The sequence below is a fragment of the Capra hircus genome, chromosome 18 (genome assembly GCF_001704415.2).
Source record: "Capra hircus breed San Clemente chromosome 18, ASM170441v1, whole genome shotgun sequence".
Lineage (NCBI taxonomy): Eukaryota > Metazoa > Chordata > Mammalia > Artiodactyla > Bovidae > Capra > Capra hircus.
In genome coordinates this window covers 48,977,223-49,005,220 of record NC_030825.1, presented here as the reverse complement: position 1 = coordinate 49,005,220, position 27,998 = coordinate 48,977,223, and the positions used below count along the sequence as shown (strand labels likewise).

Sequence of the window (27,998 nt, the reverse complement as noted above, 5' to 3'; positions counted from 1 at the left end):
AAAGATGTTGTTTTGTTACAGTCTATTCCTCGATGGGGACATCTCATGTCCTGTAGATACTTTGGTAGAGTCTATATTAACAGTCCCATAAAAAAAAGCACATGCTGAATTTTTTTTTTTTAATGGGAAGGCCCCTTTTTATTAAACTTGTACATTTTACTTTCTTCCTTTCAGAATCCTAATAAAAAAAAAAGCCATGTTTCTGCTTACTTAAAAAAACAACAACAACAAACAAACTCTGAAAACATCACTTTTGTGATGGGAAAGGAGGCAACAGGATTCAACATAAGCGAAGAAAACTACACCTGGAGCAAAGAAAGAAATCGAAGAGGAACCGACTCGGATGGAGGCCAGACCACCTGCACTGTGCACAGAGCTTCACTGAGAGGACTTCTAAAGCAAACCCATCTGGTCGGCCAGGGAGCAGCCCTCTCACCTTCTGGAAGAACAAACAGACCAAAAGCCCTAATGATCGTGCAAGTACAAATCAATCGCTCTATTTGAAAAAGCACACACGCGTCGACACTTGTCTCCCCTCCCTTCCCAGATTCTCATCAGCAGGGGGTCGGGGGGCAGCCCCTTGGCAACGGGGGTTCACAGGACGTAAGAGTTCTTCACCAGCTGCTCCTTGTCATCCCCAGAGCTCCAGACGGTGCGGAGGGTGCGCTCCTGGTTCCTCCGCGCCACCCTGATCAGGCAGACCACGGAGGCTCCCAGCAAGAGGATCAGGACCATCACGAACAGCCCCACCAGGACCACCACTGTGGATGAGAGAGAGGCCTCAGAACTTGGGCGGGGACCAGGGGGCCACAACCGGTGTCCTCGGGAGCTCAGGAGGAGGACCAACAGCCCTTGGGCCACATGTCCCCCCGCCCCAACCCAGGAAGCCTGACAGGAAGTCGAGTCCTCAAGAGAGTCCCTACAGTCTTGAGAAATAGGTTTCTAAAAATTGGAGGTGCTATGCGAGGTGCACACAGAGTGGCTATTTGTGTTTCTTCTTTTTGAACAACAAAAAAATCCTCACTTCAACTCTATCTCCCTACCACCTCTCTGGGGCAACCTGTACAGGAAAAGCACCCATCTCTGGCGTGGGTGTATAAACACGCCCCTCCCCCAACCAGCCCAGAGAAAGATGTGGCCCGGCAGGTTGCTGGGGTGGTGGCCTGTGGAACAAGGGATGGGCACGGGTCTATTCGGAGCAGGGCCAGGAGGGGACCCTCACACTCCTAATTGCCCAGACAAATCTGGCAGTGGTTGCCCCACTGTAGTCCCACGGGTCAATTAAGAGGCTTTTTCTTCAGGCGAGGCTCCCCTTAAGGAATGCGGTCTGGTAGCAGTTGCCCAGCTACCTCTCCCCAAGTAGCTGCAGAACCAGACAAGGTCAATTCCCTCCCCATCTCCCACCCTCCAGACCCCGATGCCTGGCCAACCAGGTTCCAGCTTCATCCCTTTTCTAAAGGGGGGAAGACACACAGGCCAGGCCTGAATAGGAAACAGGTAGAAAGCGGCCAAACCAGCATGGCAGGTCTTTTGTGCAAACACTATCATCCATGATTAGGGCTCAGAATCAGAGACAAAAGCAAGAGAAGGCCCAGCCTCCTTGCCAGACCAGCCTGGGTGGGGACAACAGTGCTGCTGGGGGCTGGGGCCCACCCACTGCGAGGGCTCCGCGCTCCTCAGTGCCACCCAGGGCCAGCGATGAACACACCAGGGCGGCAAAGCTCCCCCAACCTGCACTTAATCTCAGGCCTGAGTGCGGCAGGTCCCGCATGCCTAAGCAGGAGGAAGTGTCCCTCGGTCGCCCTCGGGGCTGTGGGAAAGAGACGACCACATTTCTAACCCCCGTTTATGCAAGCCGCACCATGGGACACACGTCTACAGCGTGTTCCAAGCCGCCCAGCCATTCTCGTGCAGAAACGTGGCTTTTTAACAAAAGATGTGGACAGTGAAGGATGACGTGTCTAAGACAACATGAGGCCACAAAGACAGCCGAGTTCAGTCAAGGCAGGCAGGTGGAGAGGGGCAAGAGGCTATTTACCTTTACTGCCGAGGGGCAGGGCAGGATACAACTGCTTGCCTGGAAGAAAACACACAACCCTGAGGTCAGCTCCCAGCCCTCCTTTGCTCAGAGTGGCAGCCACGAGAGGCCTCCCCTTGGTCCTGGGCCTTCAAGGGGAGCTCTAGCTAAGCGACTTCTTCCAGTTCTTCAGAGGGTTCTGAGGCCTTGCCACCCCAGTAGGGACATAGGACATATCTGCCCAACAGCTGGGGCCAAAGCCACCCCCTCCCTACTAGGGAGTCAGAAAGAGGTGAGGATAAGAGTCCAGAGGACAAGGAGAGGGACTGGGTCCTCCTGGGAGGGTCCCCCGCCCGTGGCTGTGTCTTGGACTGCGGCCCTAGGCAGACTCACCGAAGCACTGCTGCATGCACTCCTCCTTGGAGCGATAGTTGTTCTTATTGCCCCGGCATCCTCCGTAGATGAAGTTATCACAAGAGTTCTCCTCGGCATTAAAGTACCAGCGTGGGAAGGCTGCGCGGCAAGGCCCAGTGACGGCCTTGGCAACGCAGTGTTCTGGGAGCGAGACAGCCCAAGGGGCACAAATTAGCAGGGCCCAGGAGAGGTGACTGGAGCTGGAATGCTCCTAAGCAATCATATGGCTGCTGGCCCATGGGGAAAACCTCTCTCTGCTAAAAGAAACTGGTTAATTGCAGGCATGGCCAGTCTGGCCCACATTTTCAGATGCCTCTCTCTTTACACAGCAGCATAACCAGACTACGGTTATGGAGGTTACCCTATGTCAGTGACTGTTGTAGGTACTCAATCTGTGTGAGCTCTGAAAGGTCTGAACCAGGCCGCTCATTTCAATCTCAGGGCTCGGGGGGCAGAGCTAGTTACCTGCCCCACAGCGCAGCTGCTGGCAGGCAGGGCAAACTTCTCCAAGGGCATGCTGTGGGCCCACCCTGCTTCCTGTGCCCCGGGGCATCCTCTCGAGTCCTAATACCCAGGAAAGGTCGGGAAGCCCTGCTCCACGATATCCTTAATAGAAACCCTCAAGTGTGTCTCAATTCCCAACTAAGTAAGAAAACGTGTTTTTTAAAAAGTTGTACCTTCATAGCTGAAAATATCACCGGAGAGGTCATCAGAATCCTGCCTTCTGGGAACTGAAACACAAACATCCATGTCTCCACGTCAGGGAGGCCGGAATGGACACAGGACACGTGACCTAGCTGGGGCTGAGTCGAAAGGGGCCCACTGAGGGAGCGTGGACACTCTGGCACCTGGAAGGGAGGGAGTGGAATCCCTCTGCGTGGGCAGCTCTGCTCATCACCTCTCAGTCCTAATGTGCTCTACAGCGCCTCCAGCACCATGGCTGGACGGGGATGCCTGCTGGGCAGGTCAGGGGTTACTATGGAAACCAATCCCAGCCACAATTTCTGGGCTGATGAGAAAGACCAGAGGTATAGGAGGTCACTTATTCTCTTGGGGAAATTTTCTTCTGAAACAGGACACCAGAGTTATGAATCCAGTGCCCCATGGCTCTGGATGACCTCGCAGAGGCCAGTTCGAGAATAAACAATGAACCCAGGCAAAGCGGTAGCCAGGAGTCACAGGAATCCTAGCCTATGGAAACTGGAAAGCGCCTCTAACCTTAACTCTCAGCATTCTGCCAACTGGTTGACTGCTAAACTAATAAATGGTTACTCGCATGCGGGCGCTGAGGCCAGAGTCAAAGGACCAGAATCAAGACTGCAACCAGTGTATGGCCACTGGCTGACTGGGGCCATCCTCAAAGGGGGTGAGGGCGGACTCCCTCCCTCCACAGCAGGACTCGACCGGCAGAACCCACTGCCTGGGGACTGGCCTTGCTGGTGCATCTGGGCCACTCACCCCAGGCTCCTGAGGCAGAGTCCTTTAAGCATAAACAAAGAATGGGGCAGCTGTTCTCAGCACTACAAAGCAAGCTAACACAAAGAGATCAAGGACTGCAGTGGGAAGGGAGGCGGGGTGGCAGAGGACAGAGAATTCAGCACAGGGAGGGAGATGGACCGGCAAGGATGACAGAGAGCAAAGGAGAAGCGGCAAGGAGTGGGGATGGGCAGTGAAGACTTGAGGCCTGAGCCACATGCAGCGGTAGCACACCCCCGCCCCCAGGAGGGAGCGCTGTGGAGTCCCTCAGCCCTTCCTGTCTGCAGGACAATGCGAACTCCCCAGCGTGAGGAGGCGGCCAGGAGCCAGAAGCTGGCAGCCCCAGCCTGCCAATCCTGCGTCAACAGAACCAGGAGGAGGAAGCCCTGGTACAACTCCCAAATGACAAACGTCCTTTCACATTACCCATCTGGATGGCCCTCATTCCATCTTGGGTCTTTTTAAAAACCTACCACTTGGGACAGAGGAATCTGCTTTATCCCTGGTCCGCTCATCAGTGGTATTCTCTGCAAGGGGACAAACAGCATAGTGAGAAAGGGCACCTCTAAGATCGCTGGTGAAACAAAACAGACTGCATCCCTGAGCAGGCCTGGTCCTGTGGGCCTCTCACAGACTCCCATTTCTCCTTTATGTGGGCCCTTCAGAGTGCATGCTGGACCACAAACCTGCCAGAACTTGGAAAATAAGGAACCAAGACTGTCCTTGTGGGTTAAACGTTAAGATCAACCAGCTGGAAATCAGAGCAAAGACGTGTGAAGTGACATTATAAAAAGACAGAATGGCTTCCATGGCCAAATAACCTGTTGAACTGTATTAACTCACGAAGTGAATTAAAAACTGAAGGGCATGCTCAGCACTGGGAATGCACGCACTTCCTGCCACCAACCCATGCACTTACAGCTGTTAACATGGTCAATTGTATGCTATGTATATTTTCTCTCTCACACACACACACAAAGCTAAGAGGGTGGGTGGAGAGGCTAGCCATTTAAGGAAGTGCAAAAAAGGGAGGGCTGGCAGGGTGCAGGAGGGAGGAGCCCTCTGGTGTGCAGAGGCGTGGGGCTGGTCTAACCTGATGCCACTGCACACTCGCATACAAACCAGCTCTCCTGGCTCCGCCCCACCCCTCATCAAGCAATCTTTTGGGAATCTGGCTGAGCTCTGTCTACGCAGAATAAAGCGTAGACTAAATGGGAGAGTCAGGTCCCTTCAGCGGCTTTGGTTCTCATTATAATTAATTAATCGGTTGTTAATGAACTGTCATTCTCATTCTCATTTGGCTCCCCACAGAGCTCGCCTGCCTGGGAGGGAATCTGCTGGCAAGGCCTCCGTGAGTGACTTGTTGCCCAGTCGTCGCCCTGGCAGTTCCAGTTCTCCTTGCAGACTCACGAGAGAACGCCTCAGGAGCTGTGTCGTGCAGCCATGCTCAGGTGCCAGCAAATGGGTTTTCTGGGACCTCCAGGGTGGGGCCAGACTCTGACCTTTAGGAAGACAGCTGTCTGCCTTCTGTCAGCAAAACACTACACCCCATGGCCCTTAGCAGAGACATTCCATCTTATGCCTGCTATTCACTGCTTGTGTTCTTAAAACTGAACTCCCCACTGAGAAACCAAGGAGTAACCAGAACGGCATGTGCATTTGCTACTGTCAACTCTATTTTTTTTTTAATGTAGACCATTTTCAAAGTCTTTATTGAATGCGTTACAATATTGCTTCTGTTTTATGCGCTTTGGTTTTTTGGACCAGGAGGCATATGGGATCTCAGCCTCCCAACCAGGGATTGAACTCATGCCCCCTGTACTGCAAGGTGAAATCTTAACCACTGGATCACCAGGGAAGTCCCATACTGTGAACTCTTGATAGGGAGAGGACAGGAAAGGTAGCAAAAAACATTTCCTCTTAATTTCTTCCCTGACACTGGATCACAGCTTATAACAGAAAATTACATACAATAAATGGTATTTTCCTTACTCACCATTTGGTGAGGTTGCCAGTCACCCCCTAAAAAGTGAGGGGCTCACTCACAATCCAAAAATAGTACCAGCCCCCTTGGCTCTCCAAACACGTGCTGAGCGCTAAGCACTCGCTGGGCACATAAAGATGAGTAAAACGCTCCTCTAGGCACTGGGTCTCAGCTGGGCTCGTGCGCCTGGGCGCTGCTGTAAACCTCAGGCCACAGCCAAGGCCACTGCTGCTGTCCTCTCTTTAGGCACATAACTTATTCACTTATGTGATTTCTGAATGCAGAGCTCAAAGCCAACAGAGGGTACAGCCAGTGCAGGAGGAGATACAAACGCCTGGCGCAGGCTCCCAGGTGGCGGGGCTGTGAGCGCTGAGGGTGCCACAAGCACTTTCTGACCCAGAATCACAATCCAGGTGCTACCAGCGATGCCAAGCTGTCAGGAAAGGATGTAAGAAGTCCCGTGACAATGACAGAAGCAGCCAGTGAAAATCTTTAACAGACAGTTTGGCTGGCCAAATCCTCAGGTCTCTGGAACACTTGGGAGGGATCAGGCCCCAGAGGGCCAACATCTCACTGCCATCAGGTCTCAAGGAGTCCCCCGAGGCTGCGTTCAGAGCTGGCACATGCTGTGGTGGGGCTTAGGTTTTTATTTAAACTGGGAGGCTCACAGGGTCAATGTGACTGCACAGAAGTCCTCACTGAAGACTGGGACAAGGATGGATTCCAGAAGTGTGTTCTAGTTTTAACTTGATTCATTACTCGGCTGGCTGGCTGAGCTCCTCAAGTCATTTGTTCCAAAGGTAAAAATAACCCAAAGGCCCAGGGAACAAGGGGGCTGCCTGTCTGAGCAGACCTGGCGTGGCGTGGAATGTGCATCCACTAGTGGGAGGAAGGAAGCTGGGGGGGAGAAGCAGTCGTGTCCCCCCTCCCCTGGCTCTAGAAGAGAGGGAAGGGAACCGTCGTGAAACCGCCGTGTGTGCGTGACCTTCACACCGGGCCAGTTTCTTCTGCTTTTAAAAACATCTCCCAGTTTCAGCCATGAAGAACTAGCAAAGAGCAAAAGACATCTACGACCCAGTTAATAAGGCGTCTCTAGATAACACGAAGTTAAAAGAGGCCTGCTCCTTGGAAGGGAAGCTACGACAAACCTAGACAGCGTGTTACAAAGCAAACTCTGGGACTTCCCTGGTGGTTAGTGACTAGGACTCAGCGCTCCCAGTGCAGGGCGTCTGGGTTTGATTCCTGGTCAGGAAACTAGATCCCACGTGCCGCAACTAACACCTGATGCAGACAAATTAATAAATATGTATTTTTTAAAAGTAGAGACGTCACTTTGTTGACAAAGGTCCATATGGTCAAAGCCATGGTTTTTCCAATAGTCACATATGGATGTGAGAGTTGGTCCATAAAGAAGGCTGAATGCCAAAGAATTGATGCTTTCGAATTGTGGTGCTGAAGAAGACTCGTGAAAGTCCCTTCAACAACAAGGAGAACAAACCAGTCAATCCTAAAGGAAATCAACTCTCAATATTCATTAGAAAGACTGATGTTGACGCTCCAATACTTCGGCCACCTGATGCAAAGAGCCGACTCACTGGAAAAGATTCTGATGTTGGGAAAGACTGAAGGCAAAGAGGAGGAGGCAGAGGATGAGACAGTTAGATGGCCATCACCAACTCAGTGGACATGAATTTAAGCCAACTCCAGGAGATAGCGGAGGACAGAAGAGCCTGGTGTGCTGCAGTCCATGGGGTCTCAAAGAGTCAGACACAGCTTAATGACTGAGAAACGGCAACAGGTGATAAAACCTCCCCAACAGCACTGTCTTACCTGTGACACCAGCACACTTCGCAAGACACTCCTCCTTGGTCATGTAATTATTGTCATTCCTGTCACAGCCTCCATACACAAACTGCTGGCAGGATCCGTCAGTAACATTGTACCACCACCGAGGGAAAGAGGCCCGGCATCTTCCCACTTTCTTGGGAAGGTGGCAAAAATCTAAAACACAACCAGAGACCATGCTTAGCAGGGCAATTCAGGCAAGAGAGAACACGCACAACCCTGGAGGAAGAGGCCTACAGCTTTCCAGAGCCTTAAGTCCCAGCAGCTCCTCTGTGAGCCGTTTCTGAAGTGTCGCCATCAGACCTGCTTAGGGATTCCTTCTTTGTATAGGAAAAAAAGGCATCATCTAACAACAGATACTGACTACCCAACTGCACTGAATGTCAGTTGTGTGCTGATACTGCCCCTGCCCCATTATCAAACACACACCCACCCAGTACAGAAGCTGGACTTCAGAGGCACAACACCAGACTGCAGCAGGATCCTTCTGGATATGTGCCTGTCTCACCGGGCCAAGGGGAGCTTAGCACTCAAAGGCTAGAGCTGGCGATGTGGGGTCAGGAAGGACGCGCACAGCATGGTGCTCTTAGCAACCCAGAAGGACCTTTCCTAACTTCTCCTGTCTACTCTCTGCCAAGACTGGCCACTTCATAGTCGAGTTACCACTAGAGCCTCAGAAAGAAGCTCCCGAACGTTAGTTCCCCCCACCGCCAACCCTTCAAAGGCAACTCAGGTCGCTCCTTTCTTCCAGCATTTATAATGGCTCCTATTTTGATGGTCTGGAGTTACAAGGTGCCTCCAAATCTGGCCCCGCTTTGGTACAAGGGAAACAGAACAAAGTTATAAAATTCCAGCCAGATACATTTGTCTACAGAAAGCCTAGAGATCTGCTCGCTCTCTTTTTAAATATTAATTAATTTCTGGCTGAGCTGGGTCTTTGTTGCTGCAGGCGGGTTTTCTCTGGTTGTGGCAAGCAGGGGTTACTCTCTAGGTGCAAGGCTTAGGTGTCTCATGTCAGGCTCACAGGCCCTAGAGCGCGGGCTCAGTAGTTATGGTGTGTGGGCTTAGCTGCCCCATAGCACATGGGATCCTCCTACAGCAGGGATTGAACCCATGTCCCCAGCGTTGAAAGGTAGATTCTTAACCACTGGACCACCAGGGAAGTCCCTCTGCTCTCTCTCTTGAAAAGGGAGAGATAAACAAGTGCTGGAGACAACACCTTTACTAGAATGACCATTTCTTCTGGAGGAATTGGGAGGGTTGAAAGCAACCTGAAAAGGGAAGTCACCTGACCCTGTGGTTCAGTGTCTGCTCTGCACTCCCATGTCACCCCTTTCTGGGATCACGAACCTACATCACCTCTGCCTCCACCCTGGTCTCCTACATCTCTGAAGTGAACTGAAGTCGTGTCCGACTCTTCGCAACCCCATGCACTGTAGCCTACCATGCTCCTCCGTCCACGGGATTTTCCAGGCAAGAGTACTGGAGTGGGGTGCCATTTCCTTCTCCATTTCCGACCCAGGAATGAAACCCAGGTCTCCCACATTATAGGCATACGCTTTACCATCTGAGCCACCAGGGAAGTCCTACATCTCTGCCTTCTTGCATAAGGGAATTGCAACCTGCCTAAGGCCCAGCACAGGGCGCTTCCTAAACATCTCAAACACAACCATCCCAGGGCCCAAAACTTGGGTTATGTGTTGCCAATGACTCCTCCCCAGTTGTTCTCAGCCTTGCTAGGTTTATCTCACTGAGGGGAAGCCTTTCAAAGCAGAGACAGCAGTATCTGTGCTTCTGCTGCATCTCCCAAAATGCGGGCAGGAAACCAAACGTTCCACAAGACATCTATCTACGGGCAAAAAAGGCTGGTACTATGCCAAACAAACAAACATCCCCAAGGAACTCCAATAAATCACAGGTAACTAGCAGAGCAGAAAAAGCATACTCTGAAGTAAAAAAAATCTCTGTTAATGTGCAAGCAACCATCACCAAAATCATCAGCTAAAAAGTACCTTATCTGGACACTTCATGTGAATGGAATCATACAATATGTCCAGAAAAGGCAAACCAAGAGAGACAGGAAGTAAGATTAGTGTTTGCCTGGTGCTGGGGGGTGGGGGTGGGGGTGGGGTGTTGGACAATGACTGCAAATGGGGATGATGGAAATGTTCTAAAATTGGATTGCAGGGATGGTTGTACAACTCTGTAAATGTACCATTGGGCTATATGCCTATAATAACTGATTTTATGGTATATAAATAACAAATCAGTTTTGTTTGTTGTTGTTTTAAAGAGGCTCAGACCCCTTTTGTCCATATAACTGCATCAACCAGAACCAGCTGGGTGTGCACCCCGAACAGGCATTTTTGACAATGTGCCGAAAGTCACAAAACAAACACCATCAACAAGGCCCAGGGAAGACACAGCAGAAGAGTTCTCTGGTGTATGTTTCTGCCCAACCCACCAGGCTGTCAAAGGCCAGAAGCAGCACTGCTATCAACATGACAAGCTGGAGAGGACCCAGACAGGAGCCCCTATGACCCCAAACTGAAAACATTAGGGCAGAGGCACCCAACTGCTGCCGAGGTGTGGCAGCTGCCTGTCCAATGCCCTGCCAAGCTGAGAGCCTTGAAGACCACTGACTGCTTGGTGTCCTTGCTTCCCAAGCAGCTGTTAGGGAAATGAAAATGGAAGCAGTCTTGTTCAGGCTTCAGAAGCAGGACAGCAGGCCTCTGATTGTCTTCTGACCCTGCCTGTACTACCCGCCTGCTTGCAAAAACACCAACTGTTATCAGCAAGTCAAGAGGCACTTTAGATGAGAGAGGGAGCAGGTCTCGGCCAGCCCCTGGGGTCCAGAAAATCCTGTGACTCACCAGGTGAAACAAAAAGCATTGTAAAACTTAAAACCAGAGCTACAAGTTTTGCAGGCAAACTGACCAGGATATCAGTTTGCAGCCTGGGATTACAAATGGGAGCCCCCCAAAACTGCAATTTGCAGCCTCATCAACAAAGCGGATGCACTATCTCCAGGCGGCTGTTAACAAGCGACCTCCCAGCGCTGCTGAGGTCTGATGCTGGTGGGCCCAATTTGGTGATGTTCATACACACGGTTACTCTTCCCCATTGTTTCTATTTCTCTTTTCTTTTAAAGACTGTGTAGTAAAATTAAGTTAAATAACCCTCTATTAAATACTGAAATTGTTTATTGTGTGTGACAAATAAAGGTTTCTTTTGTTAACAAACCCTTCAAATCTAAAACAAAAGCAAAACTTCCAAAAGCTTCAGGTATGGTCTTTTAAACAAAAATACCTGAAAAAGGAATTGTATGCTTTAAATGGGTTGACTGTGCGGACTGTGAATCACGTCTCAGTTGAAACAAACACCTGAGAGGGGCCGAACGGAGCTCAAGGCAGGGTTGCCGGGAACCGTCAGATGCCACAGCAGGGTGACCACAGTATGAAGAGTGGGAATTGGGTGGCTTTTCATAAGCAAGGATGCCAGATACTTCTGTCAGATGTTCTGTGCAGGTACAGAAACCTGAGGGTGCATAAAGAGGAGGAGGGAGAAAGCTTATCCAGGGATGGACAGTAGCTACCCTGGTGAAATAAACACTGCCTGGAATCTGGCCTCTTCTTTGGAGGCTCAGACAGGCACTCTTAGTGCCCCAGGGCTGAAGAGGCACAGGGATGCTGATCTTGGTAACAAAGCACACTGAGGAAACTGAGAAAATAACTGTCCAGCAGGGTGGATGTGTGCCAACATACCACCTCGGAAAGCCAGCTGACATGAAGCAGGTCACCCGGCGTCTGAGTAAGGCAGTTTTCTGGAGGATTCCTATGAAGATCCACTCTGCTGGGATCTACCAGGCGGACTAGAGGCTCTCAGGAGACGGCTCAGGATGCGCATTGGTCAAGAGAGCGTGGTCAAGGTCTGCGTCTGAACACTTACTTTTCTAACTGCCGCCACGAACCAATGCCCCTTCCTGACCGGAAAGCTCTTTCTGTAGATGAGATGGTTCCTTCCTTACGAACTTTGTGGGACTGAGAGGCCATTCTGTCTCAGCTGCTCACATCTGCTGACAATGATCACACACTGATCTCACGGTTTAAGTTTTGGAAGCAGCCTTATTTTCAGGTTCCTTGGGTGGAGTAGGAGGGGATGAGGGTGGCTTCATTTTTGTCCCGGGGAATTTAGAAACGTCTGGTTAAGAGAAGCTCAGTGGATAGAGTATTTGCCTGCAGTGCAGGAGACCTGGGTCTGATCCCTGGGTCCGGAAGATCTCCTGGAGAAGGAAATGGCTACCCACTCCAGTATTCTTGCCTGGAAAACCCCAGGGATAGACAAGCCTGGTGGGCTGCAGTCCATGGGGTCACAAAGAGTCAGGCACGACTGAACGACTAACACACCCACCTGCTGCACTAAAGACATAGTATATATGGAAAGACATAATGTTGACAATTGTTGAAGGTGAGTGATGGTCTATGGGAGCTCATAAACCTGCTTCTACTACTTCGTGTACACTTGGAAATTCCTGTAATAAAAACAGAAAGAAGCTAATCTCTTTTCAAAATAAATTTGAACAGAGTAAAAGAGCTCTAAGTAGCAGATTAGTTGGCCAAAGCTAGGTTCTACCAAGATGAAATTTAACCACACAGCTACTGTGTCAAGACAGAGTACCTTCTGTGAGGAAGGAGGCTCCCTGTCAAATGCAATGGAGAAGAGTCCATTTTGCTGCATGCCTTTCCTAACTAAATTGCTTTCCGGCTTCTACGATACACATTTTTACTCTGTAGGCTTAAGGAAATGATCTTATGAAGAAGGAGGTTTTTTTTTGTTTGTTTGGTTTTGTTTCAAAGGAGAGAATGTTCCTTTAGGAAACACAGGTCACATATTCTTCACCTCACTCCAAATCACATCGATGCATTCTCTCTTCTGTTGTACAAAGAGCCAGAAATACTTTAGTATATAAGATGACTTCCATGACTTATCAGCTTCCTTAGAAAAAGCTTCCAAAAAGTCAGAATACTATCTTTGGTAGACTCAGCTTAAAATCAAAATGCAGAGCATGGATTATTGCTTGACACTCCATTTCACTGCCTTCACTAAGCTAGATGCCGGGCACGTTATGTGCGCTATTTCTAATAGTCATGATAAAAACTGACTCATGCGGTAACACCCACCTCCCTTTACAAATGAGAACACTCTGGGCAGGTTAACCTAAGCAAGCAGCAGAGCTGGATCTGAAAGCAAACTGATCTGATCAGACAGCTCAGGCACAAACTTAACGACCCCTTCGATGGAAAGAAAGAAAAAGCAACTGCAGTGACAGGCAGTGGGAAAAACAGGAAACTGAAGTTGCCTAAAAGCCAAAACATTCCTCAAGGCTTCATCACAACTGGAGGCCAGGCCTTCTGCTAGGTCTTTTCATGGTCCCAATGACAGGGTCACTGATAGCACCATACCAAAGAACTGCCCCGGGCTGAGAGGACTTGGCCGGACAATTTTCAGGAAGTTATTCCTTAATAACTGTTATTGTTAAGAGATGACATTTTGGTCTCAGAATAGTTTTGGGAAACAATCATGAAAAACGTTGTTTCAAGTCCTATTTCTATGCTCAACAATGTTAGTGCAAAATTAAATACGTTCCGTTAAGTTTTCAAAACGGAGGGAAAAAAAGAGGGTAAAAAAGAAGAAGAAAAAAAACGGGGAAAAGCTGAGGGGCGCCAAATTTGGATACCGTTTGCTTCAGAATACGAAAAAATGGGAAAGAGTAACACTGTCTTGGAAACGCATCAAAAATGGTTAAAGTCACACATTATCTGCAATAGGAATCTAAATTACAAAACCCTGGCAGGCATTTTGAACATTAGCTGTTACAAAATTGCCAAACAGACAGGTCTTTGTCATAGAAAACAGGTTTTTCTGGTTCTGAAGTCACTTGAGCTTTAACCAAAATAAGGAGCCAATGGCTTAGACGTGCTCTACTTCACTCTACCTGCTAGAATGACCTGCTACCTTCTAACAAGGACATCACAGACATTTTAAGCTCCCAGGCACTACTAACCCAACCTAATTTTACAGGCCTCAGAAGATGGTATCCAATCATTCTTCAGAAATGCACAATTACAGCTGTCCCTACTGAAGAGTTTAATATATTTCAAATATTTTGAAAATTACAGAAAATGTCACAACACTGGTACACCGACTTCTCAGCTTTATGAAATTCTAACATTTTAAGGACCAAAACATGACAGAGCTGAAACCCTTTGTGCACCCCCTCACTTCAGTCCCACTTGTTCTCTCTCCCCTAAATTAACAACCACCTTGAACTTAGCATTTTCTTTTATTCATGTTTTTTATACCCATTCAGAGTCAGCTTACTTACAAAACAAGCAAAAACAACTCTCCTGAGACTCTAGTCCTTGACACACTTTTTACTCCTGTGGGTGTTATACACTGAAAAACACCAACTTACTGCCTCACTGTTTCCTAATAAGAAAACCCTGGATCAACAAAAAGAAAGCCCTGGATCATCTCACAAGCTCGGACCCACTCATGAAATGGTCCTTTTCTTCCCCCGATCTGTTTTCTCTACAGCAAACGTCAATACACTTTTTTAAGATGGGCCAGATAGTAAATACAGCCAGAACAGTGTGAAATAAGGCAAAACAATGGAAAAAATTATGACTGTTCCATGACCTTTAAGATAAAAAAAAAAAACCTGTGGGTTACAAATGCATAGGATAAAAAATAACAAAATGAATATTTATTTAGTTCACTGTAAGTTAAAACATTAGAAACTTGAGAATTGAAGTGTTAATTTTCTTTGTAAATAAGTACTTTGTAAATAAGGGCTTCCCTTGTGGCTCAGTTGGTAAAAAATCCACCTGCAATGCTGGAGACCTGGGTTCAATCCCAGAGTTGGGAAGATCCCCTGGAGAAGGGAAAGGCTACCCACTCCAGTATTCTGGCCTGGACAGTCCATGGGGTTGCAAAGAGTCGGACACAACCGAGCAAGCAAAGAAGCAAGCAAACTCACCAAGAGTAGTGTGAATTGTACTTGCAAAGGTCTTTAGTCATATACGTACTGAAACGAGGCCAGTTTCTTTTCAGTTCACCTTACAGTAAGTGTCATACCTCTCTCTGGGTTTGGGTCAGCTTCTAACCTTTCATGCTTTGCTCTGTCAATGCCATGAAACCACTCGGAGAGTTGCCTGGCATTCTGTCCAAGGTTCGGCCAGCGTGACTTCCACACACAGAACACCATCCTTTTTTGTCCCAACTACTCTCTTCATGCCTGTGAGCTCCTCTGGCTGCACACCGGTCTCGAATGGCAGCAGTGCCCACTCCCACAGCTGGCTCATCCTCTGATCACTCCATTTATGCTCAACCCGAATTTCACATCCAGCGATATCACTTGTCTTCTTTGCTACACTTTGGTCTATTTTGGCCCAATTTCCTCTATCGATCGATCATTTTTGTAAACTGTCGCATTTTCTGTGGAGCAAGGAGATAACACAACTACATGCTTTGCTGTGTATGAGCTGAGTAACACGTGCAGTGACCAGGTACCATGCATGTGTGTCCATGCAAACCAAGGACTGCCTTTATCTCAAGCTTCACGGGTCACACAGTCTAACTAGTCAACTCTGTCATTACAGCACGGAAATAAATGACCACGACTGGCATTCCAATAAAAATTGATTTCATATAATTTTTATGCCGTAAAATATTCTTGTGATCTTTTTCAACTATTTAAGGACTTCCCTGTTGATCCAGTAGTTAAGAATCTGCTTGCCAATGCAGGGTACATGGGTTTGATCCTGTGGTGCGGTAACTACTGAAGCCCGAGCACCCTAGAACCTGCGCTCTTCAACTAGAGAAAGCCCAAGTGCCGCAATGAAGACCCGGCACAGCCACCCCCACCACCAAAAAAAGAGCAGAAGCCATACTTAGTGTGCAGGCTGTATGCATGTAGTCACCACGAGCTGGAGTTTGCCAATCAGCTCTTTAGAGAGTGTTTATAAAAACACTGTGCTCAGATTTTCCACATTTACTCCTCCCCCGTCACGTCACAGAACTCAGCAAATCCTATGTGTGGTCAGAAGCTATCACATGGACTCCGAGGGCTCACATTTCTTATGACAACGCACCCTTTCATCACTAAAACCAACTCTACTCATTTCATGAAAGCCACATAGAATTCAAAGGATAATGGCCAACAGGAAATGATTTGCTACAATAATACTCAGACATGTGAAAATATTACCAAAAAAAAAAAAAAAGAGGACAGAATACACTTCACTCCTCAGTACCGAAAAGCAAACTAGGAAGAATCCATTAATTCGAGTTTCAAACAACAGGGACAACTATTAGCATACTCACGAAGGGCTTGCTACCCACAAACCTACATTAGCTGGAAATTCACCACTGAATTTTCATGAACACCCTGTTCAGGCTGGTGAAGTAACTTGTGAGACATCCACACACACTACACATATGCTTGTAGAGAACTAGGGAGACAAAAGCAAAAGAATGGTTTACATGCAATATTATGATTTTTTTTAACTTTTAATTTAGATATGTGTGTGAATATACCTTTAGGGAAAAGAGACTAAAGGAGGCAGAAGCTTCTCCAGTTTCTTTTTTTCATCGGTATGTTTTAGGATAATTTGAGCAGTATTGTGAATGCACAACTTATTTTCTTTCAGAGTTTTATCTGGATACTGGATTACAGTCAACCCTTCTGTTTGCTTAAATTGTTACATTTTTCATGGTAACGAAATGAATGTATTAAATTCCCCAGTATCTTGAGAATAGTAAGCAACTAACTGCAGATGGTGATTGAAGCCACGAAATTAAAAGACGCTAACTCCTTGAAAGGAAGGTTATGACCAACCTAGACAGCATATTGAAAAGCAGAGACATTACTTTGCCAACAAAGGTCCTTCTAGTCAAGGCTATGGTTTTTCCAGTGGTCATGTATGGATGTGAAAGTTGGACCGTGAAGAAAGCTGAGCGCCGAAGAATTGATGCTTTTGAACTGTGGTGTTGGAGAAGACTCTTGAGAGTCCCTTGGACTGCAAGGAGATCCAACCAGTCCATTCTAAAGGAGATCAGTCCTGGGTGTTCATTGGAAGGACTGATGCTCAAGCTGAAACTCCAGTACTTTGGCTACCTCATACGAAGAGTTGACTCATTGCAAAAGACTCTAATGCTGGGAGGGATTGGGGGCAGGAGGAAAAGGGGACAACAGAGGATGAGATGCCTGGATGGCATCACCGACTTGATGGACATGAGTTTGAGTGAATTCCTGGAGTTGGTGATGGAGAGGGAGGCCTGGCATGCTGCGATTCATGGGGTCATAAAGAGTCAGACACAACTGAGCAACTGAACTGACTGACTGACCCTTCCCTGGTAGCTCAGCTGGTAAAGAATCCATCTGCAATGCAGTAGACCTCGGTTCAATCCCTGGGTTGGGAAAATCCCCTGGAGAAGGGATAGGCTACCCATTCCAGTATTCTTGGGCTTCCCTGGTGGCTCAGATGGTAAAGAATACATCTGCAATGCGGGAGACCTGGGTTCTATCCCTAGGTTGGGAAGATCTCCAGGAGGAGGGCGTGGTAACCCCCCCAGTAGACTTGCCTGGAGAATCGCTATGGAGAGAGGAGCCTGGCAGGCTACACAAGTCCATGAGGTCATAAAGAGTCGGACACGATAGAGTGACTAGGCACACCAGTGTTTGGTTATGGGGCTTCCAGGTGACACTAGTGGTAAAGAACCCACCTGCCAATGCAGGAGATTTAAGAAGATCCCCTGGAGGAGGAAATGGCAACCCACTCCAGTATTTTTGCCTGGAGAATCCCATGGACAGAGGAGCTTGGAGGGGTACAGTCCATAGGGTCGTTGAGTTGGACACAACTGAAGCAAATTAACACAAATTAGCACACAGTGTTTGGTTAATAGCTCATCTATGTAAATGGGGTGATCATACAATTTATCCTCCAATCAAGACACTTTTCAGAGTGAAAAGCGGTGTTCTTAACAGCCACCCTGGGAAGTACAGTGGCATAAGTTGGAACCCTCTAAGGTAAACTGAGCTGAGTAGCTACACAGAAGGCACCCACTGGGAAGGTAGCCCCTGACCTCCAGGGGTTTACGATTAAGTTAGAGCCACAAGACTGGCTTGGACAGAAGGAAAAAAAGAAAACCACACAAGGTAAACTACTACAATCACACCCTAAATTTAAAGGGCTTGTAAGCCACACAGGGCACAAAGGAAATGAGGAAAAGCTCTGGTATCAGGAAGTGACACAGTAAGAAAAGTCATTTGGCCAAAGTGCAGGGGACAGATTAGAGGACAGGGCCCGCAGGAAGCTGTCCTGCTGAGGGACCAGTGTGTGTAGGAGCCCCTGGCTGCCTCTTATTTGCCCACTGTTTGGGGTTAGGGGTGGGGGTGGGGGCAGCTTTCCTAACCTCCCTGTACGTGTATTTCCTCATTCACAATAAGGAAACAATAATACAAATGACAAAAATGTGTAAACCTCTCAATAAAGCTGGAAAACGCATAAACGCAGCATTCTTCAATTCAGCAAGCCCTGTATTCTCTGATTTAGGTCGGGCTAATTAAAAAAAAAATTTTTTTTCAGAGGCTTCTAAATCAGACTCTTTGGAGGCTTGATAAGGCAAAGCTCTGATTACAAACCTATCATATCTGTGACATAATTAGAAATATGTATTTGGTCTCTCCCCACCCCATGTTCCTGATAGAGAGCTCCTAAAACCCTTGGAATTTCTTGAGTGCCATATCATGCTCTACTCTAATATTCGGTTTTCTGACACAAAAACTAAAACCCCAGCGATCTCTGGAGTGGCACAATGGTCTTACTGAATGCCAGTGAGATGACTAGTGGCTGGTGGGTGCCCTAGAAAGTTTCAGGAACTTCAGGATAGAGGCTGGGGGAATTCCCTGGCAGTCCAGTGGTGAGGGCTCCACACTTTCACTGCAGTGGGCCTGGGTTCAACCTGATTGGGGAACTAAGATCCCACAAGTTGTGTGGCACAACACCCTGCCCCCAAAAAGGATGGGGACTGGGTGCCAGAAAAACCAAGCCTAGATTAAAGGATTGTATCTTTCAGCCCCACCCCCTATTCTCCAGGGAGTCTGAGTTAATAATCAATCATGCCTGCATGATGAAGTTTCAATAAAATATCCCAGCTGAACGGGTGGTGAACACACCCACATGCCAGAAGGGTGGCTCACTCCAAACTCCATAAGGACAGAAGCTTGTACACTGGGGGACCCTCCCAGACCTCTGTCTTCACCTGGCTATTCATTTGTATCCTTTATAATAAACTGGTAAATGTGTTTCTCTGAGTTATCTGAGAGGGTTATAGGAACCCTGGAACATTTCAAGTTGGTGAAACTGACAGATGACAACCCTGGGCTTTGATTGGCATCTGAAGGGAGAAGGGTAGTCTTGTGAGACCGAGTCCTTAACCTGCAGTATCTGTGCTCACATCCAGCAGCTTCAGAACTGAGTTAAATTGCCAGACACCCATTCTGAGTCTGCTGAGAATTGCCTGATGTGGAAAAACCCACACATCTTGTATCAAAAATATTTTCTGCAGTAGACAGGAGAGTGTTCTCTTTAAAATCCCTTCAAGATTAAAGCGAAAGCTGAGAATGTTAGCTGAAGAACCAACTTGAGGACATTATAAACATAACTCAGCCCTGGTTGAAGGCCTCTCTGTGTGATTAATATCCATTCTAAATCTAGTTAATATAAAAATGTTTTTTGACAAGTTTGTTAGCAGTAAGTCCCATCTTGTGAGACCTAGACTTTTGCTTACTGCTGTGGAATGCACCATGTATTAGAGGCTATCTTGCAACGGCTTGTCTGGGAAAGGGCATTTGCTCAATGTAACCTGAATTCACTGCTGAGTAATAAAGCAGAGATTCAGTTGGCTTTCCCCCCATATGTCCCACTGAGATAAATTCTGTGGGCTTGCGGATGCATCTCTTAAAAACGACTCAAATGGAAGGGACTTTTTTGACACTGGGACCAATCATTAAGAGTGTTGTAAAAATTAAAGGCATTTTTTACTCCATTATAAATGCTTAAAACATTTGGCACGAAGCTTTGAATAAGTAGTGTATTTTTATGAAGCCCAGACTGGTGGTGACTGACAGGATAGAGGGGATATAGAAAATCAAAGTACAAACTCCAGTCAGTGAGTTGATCAAAGCAATCCAACCATCACTCTTTCCCTTTGGTTTTCTGCTGTGCAACCACCTGGCATACCTGCCTGAAGGTGTAAAATTCCTTATTTTCACCTGCAGTGAAGTCCTGCAACACTACAATATCGGGAGATTAAGACGTGGGAGAGGAGAAAATAAACACTATCCGTGATTTCCCTGGTGGCTCAGATGGTAAAGCGTCTGTTTACAATGTGGGAGACCTGGGTTTGATCCCTGGGTTGGGAAGTTCCCTGGAGAAGGAAATGGCAACGCACTCCAGTACTCTTGCCTAGAAAATCCCATGGACAGAGAAGCCTGGTGTCCATGGGGTCGCAAAGAGTCGGACATGACTGAGCGACTTCACTTCACTTTATGCGTTGGTTACCTATTTTGACTTCAAGTTATCTTTTCACCAAGGAATGAGAGACTCACATTCCGTGTGAGTGAAGAGGTACTAAATACTGGGGAGGCAGATATTCACCCCTGTTTTAATTCTGCTGGGCCAAATCCCAAAGTTGACATTTATTTCACAATCAGTCTTATTTCAAGGTGATCTATAAATCCACCTGTTTTGGTTAGCTGGATAGGCTCTACATACTTGAGAACTTCTGCTTCTAGGACAGAAAGCTATTACTACCCATGCCTTCCTCTAGGTTCGGGTGCCTGGAAGTTGTCATTATTAGGATAAATAATTCAGAAACTTTAAAGTTATTTTAAATAATTTTAACTGCTAGGTATTTACAAGGAGAGAACATTTACAATGACAAACCCAACTTACATTGTAAAACTCATAAAATCTTGTTTTAGATATAAAATCTTGGCATTTTAGATATAAAATATTTAGATATAAAGGTTTACATTCCATAAACCATCATCACAATGCCAGCCACCACTCCTACCCTCTGTCACCTCATATTCATTACTCAAGCAGGACTATAAATTCTACCCTTACCTAAATCTGTAACTAGAATTACAGTGGTCAATCTGAATAATTTCAAACAGTAGTTTCAAAGTCTTTCATGGGCTTTGAACTGTTAATTCACACTCAGGGGTTCTTAACTTTTTTAAAACCTGGGACCATTTTTCAGAAATGATTATAGCTTATGGGCTATCTACCTAGAACAATGTTTCCCGACCTTTTTTCCTATTATCACCTCTCACCCCCGGAGACTTTTTAGACATTTTCTCTAATCACCCCACTAACACCACAGACATATATGTAGCCCTTTGCAAGGTCAAAAACTATTATACTATCTATTATTCTACCCCACTTCCCGAACATGTCCTAGATTCTAAATGACTGACCCTGGAATAAACACAAAGAATCACAGGCTTCTGAAGCCAGGGACCGAGGACCCCACTGGTGAGATCGATCTCAAACATTTGCCTCATTTCTAAAATAGCTTCCTAGTAATAAAAAAGTGTGCTTCAAATAAACTTCCAAGTAACTTTAACTTCAAAGTTCCTGGGCCTCAGCACCCCTTCATTAGTTTTCAAAATTATCTTGTCAGAAACAAGTGAAACGACATTTGTGACCAGCATCAGAAAAGGAGGTCCACAATCCATACACTAATGCTTCTGCGGTCATTTGTGAACTCCTTATTAGTCAGTGACCAATGGGCCATGAAATCTTCCTGGGGTTAATTAAGTCATTTCAGTGTGACCCCTTCAGGGTCTCTCCTGCCTCACATGAATCACAGGCTACCTCATCCCTTATTCAGCCTGTCAGCCTCAGGACATGGTAAACAGAGGTTTGGCTGCCTGGCCAACTACCTGAAGACAAGCCTGAGTGTTGCGAATGACTCAGGAGACAGGTATACACGTCACAGGCTGGCTTTCTCTATTACAGGCTGACTTCTCAAATGCTGACCAGGGTAAGGGTCCACTTTCCCTCAGTGGGCCTGAAGGCAAATCCTTCAATGTTCTTTAAGTATTGTCAACATTTCAGCCTCAAAGGCCATGTTTTTAGCACTAAACACACCAAACCTTACCTTCCTTTTCTTCTCTTTTTAATCATTGTTTACAGTGCTTCAGGTTTACAGCCAAGTGACTCAGTTTTTCAGATTTTTGTCCATTGTAGGTTATTACACAATACTGAATATCTTCAGTACCAACAGTTCCCTGGGCTACACAGTAGGTCCTTGTTGTGTATTTTATACATAGTAAAGGAGATCAACCCTGGGATTTCTTTGGAAGGAATGATGCTAAAGCTGAAGCTCCAGTACTTTGGCCATCTCATGCCAAGAGTTGACTCATTAGAAAAGACTCTGATACTGGGAGGGATTGGGGGCAGGAGGAGAAGGGGACGACAGAGGATGAGATGGCTGGATGGCATCACGGACTCGATGGACGTGAGTCTGAGTGAACTCCGGGAGATGGTGATGGACAGGGAGGCCTGGTGTGCTGCGATTCATGGGGTCGCAAAGAGTCGGACACGACTGAGAGACTAAACTGAACTGAATTGAACTGAATGTGCATCTGTTAATCCCCAATTTCTAAGTTATCTTTCCTCCCTACCGTATTTTTCTTTATAGTACTCATTACCAAGTATCTATTCATTGTTTATTTATTGTATTGTCTTCCTCTCATTACAATGTAACTGTCATGGATTGGGGGTGGGGGGGTTGCCATCTGTTTCATTCAGTGCTTTGTTTCCAGGGCCTAAAACTGTGCCTGGTACTTGGTGGGTGTTTGTGTTGAATAAATCAGTTAATAAATATTTCAAACTGTCCTGGAACCAACCTGTCTTTCCTGAAAATAGAACGAGTGCTTCTATGAAGGATGAAAATTGTGTAAGATGCCACTTTGGAGACCTCTCAGCTGATCACCAACACCAGCTGCAATTTCATTCTTATCTCTCATCCTCTTTTTGACTACCCAGTTTACAACTATTCATGGGGGTGAGGAGAAGAGAAATGAGTGGTGATTAATATGCTTATCGGAGATTTACTGGAAAGTTCACTCTTTCAGTCAAAGTTCTGGAGAAACTAATTAATTCAAGAAATTGATGCAAACGGAAGATCACAGACTCTCCTGGTGGTCCAGTGGTTAAGAATCCACCTGCCAATGCAGAGGACATGGGTTCGATCCCTGGTCCAGGAAGATCCCATATGCCATGGAGCAACAAAGTCCCCAGGCTCTAGAGCCCGTGCTCTGCAACAAGAGAAACCATGGCAATGAGAAGCCCCCAACTGCCACAACTAGAGAAAGCTGGGGCCCAACAGCAAAGACCCAATGCAACCGAACATAAATAAATAAAATAAAATACACAGAAGATCACTTCAAAGTGCGCTGGAGGCTTTCACATGAGTGCTGCCACACTTGTTTCCAGTGGAAATTCCCAAGAACAATCAACAAAGGGCTATGAGCCAAGGAACCATTAACACAAGTTCTCATGTATAAGTTACTGGCAGTAGGAACTACATTTAACTGACCACTCCCAAAAGGAATTTTTGAGGTTCTATTCTGAAAAGGAATATACTATTTGTATTGATCAAAATGACATATCTGCAGGTACTCCAAATACCAGGACTTACCACGCAAGAAGAGATAAAAATCATGCACGTTTGTGGCCACCTGTTAAGGGGTGTTCCCTGAGAATAACAACACACATACACACACTGAACTGTACAATTTATAAACTATTATGTTTATCTACCTTTGTTTACTAAATGGGGCATATTCTTAATGCGGAGGTCACAACTCAAATGCTCAGAAGATACAGAGGGCAGGCCAGGGGAATAAACACAGAGAGCAGTCTGTGTCCTTTCCAGAAGTACTTGGCACTACCCCAGGGTGCTATGTGGGAACACTGCGCCAGATCTTCATATTTTTTAGGCACAACCCCAAATCAAAATATTTCATTAAAAAATTCTCAATTCTAGAAACAAGTCACATAAAGCCTGTCTGAGGCCTCCTGGGAACAGCCAGTTTGGTGGGGTTTTTTAAAATAGTTTTATTTACTTTTTACTTTAAAATATTTTGGCTGTGCCACATGGAATGTGGGATCTTAGTTTCCCGACTGGGAACTGAACCCCAGACCCTGCATGGGAAGTGCGGGGTCTTAGCCACTAGACCACCAGGGAAGTCTCGGCAGCCAGTTTATAATCTGTGTGTTTCCACGGCAGACTGGCTCTGTCCCTGGATGCTACGAACACCTGGAGATGTATCAACTGTCCCCCACCTCCATCTGCAGAGGTGTGCCTCCAAATGCCCACTACATTCCACACCCCTTCCTATCTGCCCTCTGCACCCAGTGCCTCACCAACACTGTCCGTCTCGACACCACGTGACTCTCCTACCACTTGCTTATCACCACACCAGCTCCAGACTCCCGAGTTACCCTTCATCCCCATGCATCCTGTTTTGTTGCCATCTCCCTTCCCTCAACTCCCGGAGTCTCTGATACTCACAGCCTGTCTTCAGCAAAACCTCTCATTCCCTCAATCTCTTCTCTGAACAGTCTTACCCTAACTGAACCCAGCTTGCCCCTGAAGAGATAGCTTCTCTTGTGCCCTTGCAAGTGGGCACTGCTTCTACACCATTCTCCCTCCACCCTCAACACCCCAGTTATGAATCTCGTCCTTAGAGTAAATCACACCCCACCCTGTGTGTCATTTGCTGACCCAGTTCAACCCCCCTTGTTTCTCCGTTGATTTTAGCTCCCTGTCATTCCCACTGTGGCTCTTATCACCATTCTCAGTGATTTCTGTATCCAGATAGGTGCTCCTCCAACCATCCTGGCCTCTTGGTTCCTAGACTTCCTCTCCTCTAGTGATCTTGTCCTCCCCACAGCCGCTCCCCTAGACCTTTCAGAACCTCAGCTTCATGGGTCTCCCTCACTGCTGAGTGTAGTTTATCTTCCTAGTCCATTCTTTTTGAAACCTCAGGTCCAATAACTCACTGGTCCTACCACCTTTCCACTACCCCTCAGCCCCTCATATCTTCACACAGATTGTTCTTTGACCAACCATTATGATCACCCCCTTACACATTCCCCCTCCCTCCATTATATTCATCTGGAGGTACCTGCACAGTTGTGTGTGGCTGGAGAAACACCTCACTCTTAGTGGACGACTTTGCTTCCTGAGAAAAATCAAAGCAATCAGAAGGTGGGCAGAGGAATAAAAACTACTTCTTGTCTCCAAATAAGCCGTTGATTCAGCTCTCATACAAACAGAACTTCAGATAAGCAAGGGCATTAGTTTACCCAGCCAGATAGGAATACTTCTGAAAGGTCAGGAGGTCCAGCCAGCTACAGCAGCTGGGAAAACCACTGGGAACAAGCAGAAAAGGTCTCTGTAGCCAGACCCAGCTTTGTCAATTACTAATGTGTGGCCTTAGGCAAGATTTGTATCTTCACCACCACACTAAGTTGTTTCAAGAATTAAACAATGCCTAAGTGCTCAAAGTAAGCAGTAGATGTTAGCCCCAAACTCTGTTTTGACAAAAATCCCAGGCCAGCTAACTGGAAGGTATGGGTTTCCTGGATAACTCAGCCGGTAAAGAATCTAGCCTACAATGCAATAGCCCCTGGTTTGATCCCTGGGTTGGGAAGATCCCCTGGAGAAGGGAATGGCTACCCACTCCAGTATCCTTGCCTGGAGAATTCCACGTATTGAGAAGTATATCTAAAAAATGTCCAGAAGGGCTGACAAATTCTAGTTCAGATCACAAGAATGATCAACGCCTGCATTTCTAATTCCCTGGAGCTGAGTCTCTCCCCACAGGCCCTCAACTCACTTTTTCCTCTCTGCCTTGGGCACAGGGAAAATAACAGTCTTCAGAAGTCACCGCAGGAGATGACTTGGTGTACAAACACCAGTGCTTTCTCTTTCTATCCAAAATCCTGGCCTGTAAAGTAACCTGGTTCCTGTCTGCTTTCCCCACTTGGCCTCCTCTTCCAATCTCCCACCTCCCCCTCCACACTCCAGTCGCGCTGGCAGTCTTTTCCTCAAATACCACCAAGCTCATTCCAGCCTCAAGGCCCCTGTACTCCATTGCTTCCAACTGGACAATCATCCCTGAGGCCTCTGTGTCACTGCCACTTGTTCCTTCTTCACATTAGAGCTCAGCTGTCCCTGTCCTCAGGGCGACCTCCCCTGAGAACATGAGCTAAAGTGCCCCCATCATCCCTGTTTGTCTGCTTCTTCCTGTTCAATTACGTCTTAGTAATTTAATACTGCGGTAAGTACTCTTTATTTAAATGTTTACTCCCTGTCTCTGTCTGTCCCACTAGAGTATCAGCTCTCTAAGTGCAAGGACATGGCTTGCCTGAGTCACAAATGGTATCACAGCTTTCAGCACTGCCCTCTGACACATAGCAGGGGCTCAAGAAGTTTTGCTGAATCAACGAATTCTTCTTTCAGGAGGAGTATTTTCAAAATCTGCTTGTACTTGTCTGCAGAAGTAAGGTTAAACCAATACTTGTTCAAAAAGATCTTTCAGGCCGAACTTCCGAAGAGTTTAGAGGTTTAAATTGGGTCTTACCCTCCACCAACCTCTAAGGACAAATTCAAGCCCAGCTTCTCAATGCCAATATTCTTAAGCCAAGAGGCGCTCTATCCCCGCCCCTTGCACCCCGTGCAAGTCTTCCCTCCCAACATATTTGCTTTTCTTTTCCTTTGAATATCACTGAGAAGCACCTCTGTTCTGGGAGGCGCTCTAATGCAACTGAACCCAGAAAGATTTCTTAGGAGGCTGTGGTCCAATACCCAAAAACATAGGGTGCAGGCTTCAGGCCAACAGGTCAGGTCCCCTAACCCAAGCCCTGTCCTCTGGGGCTGGCCGCCCACCGCGGGCTTTCTTGGGCTTTTTCTTCGCTGGCAGGAAGAGGCTGGTCTTCGGTTCGGTCCCTCACCTCCTTCCTGCCACAGGAAAGGCCTCTGCCACTCCTTCTTGGTGAACAGCCCTAAGCCAGTCTCCTCCCTCCTCTACAGGAAACTTTTCCCAGCCCGGCTCTGCCACCCGCCCTCGCTCCCGGGGGCTCCCGAATCTCTTTCTCAAGGTTCAATCCAGCAGGGCTGGCTCCACTACACCCCCCTATGCTTCACCCAATCGCCCCCAAACTTCCTCCCTCGCGAATTCTCCCTACTCAGACCTCGCTCCGGCCCTCCTCGTTCCCCAACTTAGCCCCTCCACCCTGCCCCTACCGCCCCGCCTTCGGCCTCTCGACCCTCCACAACCCCCAGGACACCCGCCCGGGCCCTCACCGTGGACGCCACGTTCTTCGTCGGCCGCCTCAGCCCCGGAGAGGAGCAGCGATGCCAGCAGGGCGAGGAGCACCCCGCACCGCCTCGGCTCAGAAAGCTGCGCCATGACGGACTCCGCCCGGCAGCCCAGGAGAGAGGCCTCGAGTCTCTGGTCGTTGGGGTCTCGCGAGCAGGTGCGGGAAGACCCTCTCCACGCACGCGCACGCGCACTGGAGCGCCTTGCGTTCGGGTGCGGGCGCTCGTAGGGGACTGCGGGGCGCGCCTCTGCCCTCGCCACACAGGAAATCTCCAGGAAGCCCTTTTCTCGGTCCTTCGGTGTGCGGATACTTTGCCTCCTGTGCCCACGATGATTTTCTCTGCTCTTCAGTCGCCCCAGACTCCCTCTACCCTTCAGAACCCCACCACACCCCCAGACCCTCGGTGGGCGCCAGAGGTAATGGCGGCCGCCTCGAAGCAGCTGTTGAAGGTGGAAGGCCAGGTAGGGGGCGGGGCGCACCTGGTAAGGCGGGACGCGTAGAGCGCAGGCGCAGAGAGCCTGCACCTGAGCGGCCGTACTCCTCCCTAGGCGCACCTGGGCCCGCCCCTGGCGCTGAGGTAAGGGCGGGGCTTATATTGGCTCCGCCCCGCGTGAGGCCTAGCCAGGGGCGGTAGGCGCAGGGTGAGCCCTAGGGCTCTTGCTGCCCGTGGGCGTCGGCTTGTTGGGCTTGTTGACCTTGTCCGAGCACCTTCGCTCTTGAACTTGGCCTCTGGGAAATGAGGGTGCAGGCGTGCTCTCACTGGACACCTGTGGGGTTTTTGCCCAGCTTGCTT

The 27,998-nt window shown here is 47.8% G+C and overlaps 1 protein-coding gene across 1 annotated transcript; it reads right to left on the bottom strand.

Annotated features, from left to right (window-relative positions):
- On the bottom strand, positions 122–27,699 carry SPINT2 (serine peptidase inhibitor, Kunitz type 2). Its single transcript, XM_018062326.1, has 7 exons — positions 27,189–27,699; positions 7,722–7,892; positions 4,381–4,434; positions 3,109–3,162; positions 2,411–2,572; positions 2,039–2,077; positions 122–761 (listed from the first exon to the last, which is right to left on the bottom strand). Exons 1-7 carry the CDS (start codon positions 27,292–27,294, stop codon positions 595–597), a joined length of 753 nt encoding a protein of 250 aa, XP_017917815.1. The 5' UTR covers positions 27,295–27,699; the 3' UTR covers positions 122–594.

Bases quoted from the DNA above. Each gene is read 5' to 3' on its own strand.
- SPINT2 (XM_018062326.1), bottom strand. From the start codon at position 27,294: ATGGCGCAGCTTTCTGAGCCGAGGCGGTGCGGGGTGCTCCTCGCCCTG. The intron at 4,435-7,721 runs GTAAGACAGTGC...GTCCCCTTGCAG, and splicing joins GAAGTGTGCTGGTGTCACAG to AGAATACCACTGATGAGCGG. The intron at 762-2,038 runs GTAAATAGCCTC...TCTCATCCACAG, and splicing joins CCTGCCCCTCGGCAGTAAAG to TGGTGGTCCTGGTGGGGCTG.